The sequence below is a fragment of the Alexandromys fortis genome, unplaced genomic scaffold (assembly GCF_014885135.2).
Source record: "Alexandromys fortis isolate MF-2015 unplaced genomic scaffold, M_Fortis_MF-2015_v1.1 scaffold_24, whole genome shotgun sequence".
NCBI lineage: Eukaryota > Metazoa > Chordata > Mammalia > Rodentia > Cricetidae > Alexandromys > Alexandromys fortis.
This window is the reverse complement of record NW_026067906.1, coordinates 14,788,603-14,795,611: the sequence shown is the minus strand read 5'-3', so window position 1 is coordinate 14,795,611 and position 7,009 is coordinate 14,788,603. Positions and strand designations below refer to the sequence as shown.

General features: G+C 45.0%; 1 protein-coding gene across 3 annotated transcripts in view; it reads left to right on the top strand.

Annotated features, from left to right (window-relative positions):
• The first annotated feature begins 1,560 nt into the window (after positions 1 to 1,560).
• Positions 1,561 to 7,009, top strand: part of Tbc1d15 (TBC1 domain family member 15) — a 57,100-nt gene continuing 51,651 nt past the window's right edge. Inside the window, exon 1 of one of the 3 annotated variants that reach the window (XM_050135495.1) lies at positions 1,561 to 1,677. In XM_050135495.1, the coding sequence (XP_049991452.1) occupies positions 1,648 to 1,677 (30 nt within the window). In that variant the 5' untranslated portion in view covers positions 1,561 to 1,647. Of the gene's footprint in view, positions 1,678 to 1,856; positions 2,126 to 7,009 lie in introns of those variants that run through there. The other 2 variants (XM_050135494.1, XM_050135496.1) reach the window with 2 other exon arrangements.

Below are 7,009 nucleotides of genomic sequence, written 5' to 3'. Positions count from 1 at the left end.
GGGTTAAAGGTATGCACCACCATGCCTGGCTCATCACATTTTGATTTGAGCGGGGCCACATGATTTCCTACTTTGTCAATTAGTACCATATACTGGGGCTTATAGCCATTGGCTCAAGGACAGAAGCCATGAGTCAAGCCGATCCAATCTGTTACAGTCAGAGGCAATTTTACAGTGTCTTGCTACATTACCCAGGCTGGCCTTTAACTCAGTAGGTAACAGAAGATCACTTTGAACTCCTACCAACCCCCTCACCTCAGCATCCCAGGTTGTCACCATGTCTACTACTCAGAATGAATTTTATAACAAAGTGTAGTGTATTTAGAGTTCATCAGATTTAGGTTACAATTAAACGACTGGTTCTGAACGGGGAGAACTGAGAGAAGGTAATACTGTAAGACAGGAATAGTTCAAGAGGGCTCTTGCTTGGACTTTCTGAGGCTTAGGGTTCAGCATTCCTAACAGGGCTAAGCAGGCATTCTCACTGAAAATCCTGGCACCTCCCTCACCCACTAGATTCCTGATATTCGAAGAAACCTGCCAATCACGCTTCCTGCTGTTCCATTTGGTTGCCACTTACCTCAAGTGGCTCAAAGGCCTTTAACTCAGTGCTTCCCAATGCTGTGACCCTTTACTACCGTTACTCGCGTTGTGGTGACCCCCAACCATAAAATTATTTTCACTGCTACTACGTAACTGTAATTTTGCTACTGTTTCGAATATTGTAAACATGGGATATTTTCTGTCTTAGGAGACCCGTGTAAAAGGGTTGTTCGACCACCCAATGTGGTTGCAACCCACAGGTTGAGAATCCCTGCTCTAATACTCTTGAAGTGTTAACACGGAATTAGTCTCGGAGCTCTGCAAGCGTAGAATCGGACCTTTCGCATTACTGAGGAGCTAGATTTAGGACTTGATATTTTACCGATCTGTTTCCAGATCGGTGGGGGAGATCCCTACAACCACCATATGCACAATTCCTCCTTAACATGTTGATGCTCGGGTGAATTGAAATTATAACCACTAAACTGAGCTAAACTATGTATGTGCCTCGGACTCTGGAGCGATAAAGAGCAATAGAGGGCGTGATAGTAACCACAGTTCCTGTAAAAAATTGTATGCTTAAGGTCATGCGTGACTTGGCAGCAACAAGACTCATGTTTGGAAACCGCTAAAATCAAGGGGAAAGTGTGCCTCAGATAGAGGGGTGGAGTTCAACGCAATCTCAATTTTACCGTGACTTGTTTTAAGGCAAGAAAGCCGGGGCAGCGTGTCCTGGGTCTGAACAAGACGTTTCTTCCATCACACCAAAAAGATGCTGCGTTCCTCAAGTTACACGGGCCACGCTCAAGCAAACTTCAACATCAGTCAGCTTCTATTAAACAACCTTTCAGCTTAAGAAAAAAAAAAAAAGGGGGGGGCAAAATATAGACGCGCAGTGCAGCACACCGGCCACCCTCTAAGCATCCTCACCACGCATGCGCCCGGAGGCCTCTCCCGCCCCGCCCTCTCCCGCCACCAATCGCGGTTCCCGCCAGTCCCCGCCCCTTCCCGCCCGGATGTCCTTTTAGATCGGGCGGATGTTGTTGTGAGTCCGGGAGACACGTGAGGTTCTGCTACGTCATCAGCAGGCACGCGCGGGGAATCATGGCGGCGGCGGGTGTTGTGAGCGGGAAGGTGAGTAACGGCCCCGACTGGCGCGGCAGCTCCTGGCCCGGTGGCCTGCGGCTGCTGGGCGGCCGCCGAGGGGGAAAGCGGGCCGCGTCGGCGTCAGGGCCGGCGGGTGTGTGACTGCGACAGGGCTGGGCGTGGTGTCAGCTGTTCCGCCCGGGTGCTGGGCGAGCCCCGCGTTAGACAGTTCCTGCTCCCAGGCCGCGCAGGCCTCGGAGCCGCTGTCCCGCTCTGCCCCGGAGCGCAGCGCCGTGGCTTTTCTTCCGATCACCCCCTCGGGGGACAGCTGAATCCGTGTGTCCCCCTCGGTGACTCCAGTTCTTCCGACGCCAGCCTTTTGTAAAAGCGTCAGGCGCCACCGTGGCTTGGCTGACCCGGAGCTCTGCAGCTGTGTTCTTAGAGCTCGGGGTCCTGCTCGCCCATGACCCAGCTGGTTGATGGCGTGAGCGGCGAGGTGCGTTTTTCGTGGAGGGGACACTGACGGTTGACACCGTCCCAGGCTTGGCTTGGAAAGCGTTTGTTAAAGCATTGATCTCCTAGACGTCTTCGGGGCGTTGCTGTGGGGGCGTCTGTCGTGGTGTTTTGCAGAGGCTTGGCAGTGACACTCTCCTGGTGGGTTGGGAGCTAGCATTAGGCGCGGAGATTTTTATTTTCAATATATGTTGCCCGTTTACATTCAGAGCGAGCTCTTCCATATCTAGAGTGATCTGCTTCATGACACGCACCTGGCAGCGTTTCCCGGTGCAGTGTTATTTCGCAAACGTCCCTAACCGACTGGTAATGACTCAGAGAACACTAAGGACTGTTCACTTGTCGCAGACAGCTTCCTCTGTTCCTTCACTTTCAGCGGTCCTTGCTGCAGCTCAACGCGGTTTTGAATTATTTAACCCACGTTTGGAGAACAGCAGATTAGGCCGAGGAATAACAAATGACGGCCTTACCTTCGCTGTTGATCTGAATTTGTGACCTTGGAAAACTGGATACCTAAGCCGTCTGTTCCTTTTATCTGCAGAATGGAAGTGTTGCCAGGGGTCTGGTAGTCGAGTGCTTAGGAGTATACGCAGCTGAACAAACAGGAATGGATATATGTACATGTTTTTGCTCTTTCAAACAATAAATTGGACATCCTTTTAGGATTATTTATATCCTTGTCAGGTTTAGGCTTTTTGTATCTGAGGTGAATGCTAATCGTCTCAACTCATTACAAATTAGATTCTCCTTTTGGTGTTTTCATTTGGACAGATCCAATATGGCACTTTCCCTGTTTGTTTGTTTTGAGACAGGCTTTCTCTGTAGCACCTGCTGTTCTGGAAATCACTTTGTAGACCAGATTGGTTTCGAACTCACGGAGATCCACTTGCCTCTGCCTCCTGAGTGCTGGGATTAGAGGTGCGTCCCATCTGGCACTTTCCAAGGCATCTTTACAATTGAAATTACACCTCTCTTTTCCAGTTTTCATTGATTCTGAAAGAGTCCTTGATAAGCAGTTGGAAACATATGGTGCTCGCCACCAGCTGCAGCCGTGTTACCATTCATCAACTTCTTAAAATTTAAGAATGGCTCCTATTTTGTGATTTTGCTTCATGACCACATTTGAATGTCCATTCCCATCACTCCACTGGAACTGCCCTCCCACACCGAAGCACGCTCTTCTCCCATATGCAGAACGTATGGAGCCTTCCCTTAGTAAGTTCTGTTGTGTCTTAATCATTCTGGTGTCGTCATTCTTCTAGTTGCATATAAAGCAGACTTCAAGGCATTCTGCACTGGATTTTTATTTTTGTGGAGTAGGGGTGCAAAATTGTCTTTTATTTTATCAAAACAGGTGAGACTCCTGCCATAAAAAGACACATGCCTTCTGCTTTCTCTTAGCCATCTTTTTGTTCCGGCAGAGAGGATATGGTAGAAGTGAGTAGGTCAGTTATGAATCTCTTTCCTATCTCTTCCAGAGTTCAGCCTTGACTTTAGTTCAGTATTACAGTTGTGGATGTAAATAGTCATAAAAGATTCAGTTGTGATAAAGGACAAGCCCTGTATCAAAGAGCAAATGCTCTAAACGCGTGTCTCAGTGGTGACATCTAGCATGTAGAGTAACTGTGTAACCCTGGTTTCCTTTGCTTTGAGGTCCTGGAAATGATGAGGGAATTAACTGTTTTTATTCAGAGTAGGAGTGAAAGGTGATGGTTAAAAGCTTAGAGCGGAGCCAAATTTGTTTCAGAAACTAACCACTTACTACTTCAGCCAAGTTAATCTCCCTTGTCTGTAAAACAGTACCTACTTTATGTTAGGGTTTTGGGGATTAATGACTAAGTATATTGGAATGTGGCCAGACTCGCAGTAGATCCTGAGCAAGTGTTAACTCTTTGTCTCGGTTTCCGTGAAATCGGTTGGTTGGATAGGGCAGAACTTATATTTTTGTTATGGGGTGAGCTTTATTTTCAATTATCTCTTTTTCATCCTTTATAGTTTTAGAAATTGAAAAATACCATGTTTTAGAAGTCACAATGTTAATGCCGGGCGGTGGTGGCGCACACCTTTAATCCCAGCACTTGGAAGGCAGAGGCAGGCGGATCTCTGGAGTTTGAGGCCAGCCTGGTCTATAACAGTTAGTCCCAAGACAGGCTCCAAAGCTACAGAGAAACTCTGTCTCGAAAAACCACACACACAAAAAAAGTGACAATGTTGTCATTTTGGTTGTGAGCCTCACCTTTAAGACGTGAGCCATCTGTGCAGGCCAAAAGGTCATAGACATTTGATGATGACTAATGGTGATTATCCCGTGGCTGTGGTTGAGATAGCCCCAATTGCTTAGGATCAAGCCTGGCTCAACTGCTTATAGTTGTGTGACTTAGGGAAAATTACTTAGCTTTCCTGTAGACATTAGCTCTATTCGGGAAATAACCAGGCTAACTAAAAGATAAAGCAATTATATATTTAGTTATTATAAAGGAAAAACTCACGAAACAGGAACGAGAAGTCCAAGCTCAGCTGTGCTGCCTGGGAACCACAGAGAAAGAGCACCTGGGCCTATGCCCATTTTTTTCTCTGGGTCCCAGAAAGCCACACCCTAACTTGGTGCCACCACTTGAAGATAATTGGTTAACAAAGCTTCCCCTTCACTTTCTTGTGCCCGTTACCCAGTTTCATAAAGTGTCATAAATATACTTTCATCTTGGAGTTGTTGGTGGATTCAATGAGTTAGTATTGCAGAAAGTCCACAGTAGTTCTTGGCATCTAGCATGTGCTCAATAAACATTAGCTGTTGTTTAAATATTGTTAAGAAACATCTTTCAGATTTTTTACAAGATTGTAAAGTTAGATTTGGTTTTGAATAGTTATTTATCTGTGCTGACAATTTTCTGCAAAGAAATATAAGTCAGTACACAAATATGAAAATAATATCCTTATGAAATAAAGGGGAAAGTATATAATGTTGGGAACTAAATGCTGTTATTTGGTTAAGCTTTAGTGAACTACTGTTTGGCTGTGTTTTCTTTCAGCCAAAGTGGAGAGAAATCTGTTCAACTGTAAGAATTTGGGACCTGTGTTAGGATAAAAGGCCCCCCCACCCCCATCAAACAAACTGGTTTCTGGAGACCAGACTACATTGGTCTCCTGTGACTCTTACTGTGTAATATAAATGTGATTACATAGTGTGCCTGTATCCTTTTGGATACAGGAAATCAAAGCAGGACAAACCGCAGACATCCTGTGATGCATGCCAGTGTGTAATTCAGTAAATGTGGAGTGCCAGTATTGTGCATTGAGTTCTCAAATGATTGGTCAGTTTGTGTGTGTCTTAGTTAGGTTTCTGTTGCTGTGATGAGACACCATGGCCAAAAACAACCTAGGAGGACAGAGCTTAGTTTATCTTACAGCTCCCAGGTCACAGTCCAGCACTACAGGAAGTCAGGGCAGGAACTGAAGCAGAGACCATAGAACATTGCTTGCTCCTCTGGTTTGCTCAGCTTGCTTTTCCTATATGTCCCAGGTCCACCTGGGTAGCACCACGCACAATGGGCTGGGCCCTTCTGCATCAGTAATTAATCAAGAAAATACCTCACAGGCTTGTTTATAGAACAGTCTTGTCAGTTGAGGGTTTTCTCTTTTTGAATGACTCTGCTTTTATCAACTTTTAGAAAAAAACAACACGATGTGGATGGGTTCATTCCTGAATATATTGCATTTTTCTTGCAATTTTTGAAGGTGGGATTGAGTTTGATCGACAGCCTTGATATAGTTCTTAGAAGTTAGCTTATCTGCCTTGCTGTTTATTTACAGAGCCACCTTTTAAAAAGGGGACCAAATAGGGCGGGTGATGTGTTCCTGTGGATACTGAGATAAGAGAAACACTGTAGCAACCATTCTGCTTCTATTTTAACAGACACACACAACTGAAGTAGTGGAATGAAAGAAATGAAAAGAAAGTAACTTGAAAGTTTTGGGATCTTGTATGTGTCTGTTTTCTGGGCTGATTATTTGGTGTTAAATGAGCAGTTGATGTGCTGGTCTCTGGGAAAGACTCCACCTGCTCTCAGCATTCATTAGTTGCTTGTAGTTTTGGGTAGAGTGGAGACCTGCAAGCTTCCCTCCATCCACTTTAACATGTCTGTTGTTGTCCTTGTTTAGCTCATGTTTGGGCAGTCACGCTGGAGAGACTTGATGAGCATGTACTTTCTGACCCTCCTAGGAAATACAGTCTCACACAGTCTTCCTGTACCCTCTTCAAAAATGATTCCCGAGACATAGGTGTGGGAGTGTTTTGTAGATGTATCCATGGGGACTGAGTTCCACATTCTGCGTTTTGGTTGGTTGTAGTTTCTATAATGGTCTCTTGTCTGTTACAAAGAAAAGTTTCCTTGATGAGAGGTGAAGACTGCACTTAACAGCAGATATAAAGACAGATATAGATTGTTGGTAGGGATATGTCCATTTAATAAAATGACCTTACTAGCCATGGGTAGTTGGCTAGGTTTCCAGTACCAGGCATGGTTTCCCTTTTGCTGAATAATTTTTTTTGAGGTGTGATCTGTTTTAGTTTAGGTGGGCTTGAACTTGCTTAGGTAGCTGAGGGTGTCTTTGAAGATTTGATTTCCCTATCTTAACATCCCAAATTCTGGAATTATAGGCACACCCCAACAAACCATGTTTACTTGGTTCTGGGGACAGAATCCTTTGCTTTGTGTATACTGGGCACTCTCCCAGCACTGCAACAAGAATATTCTTAGGATCTAGGAGATTTTCCTGGAGACTTTTATTTTCCTTAGATGAAATCGTATACTGTGATAGTTAACTAGGGCCTTATAGAAATATGCCCTTTACTTTTTTTATGATATTC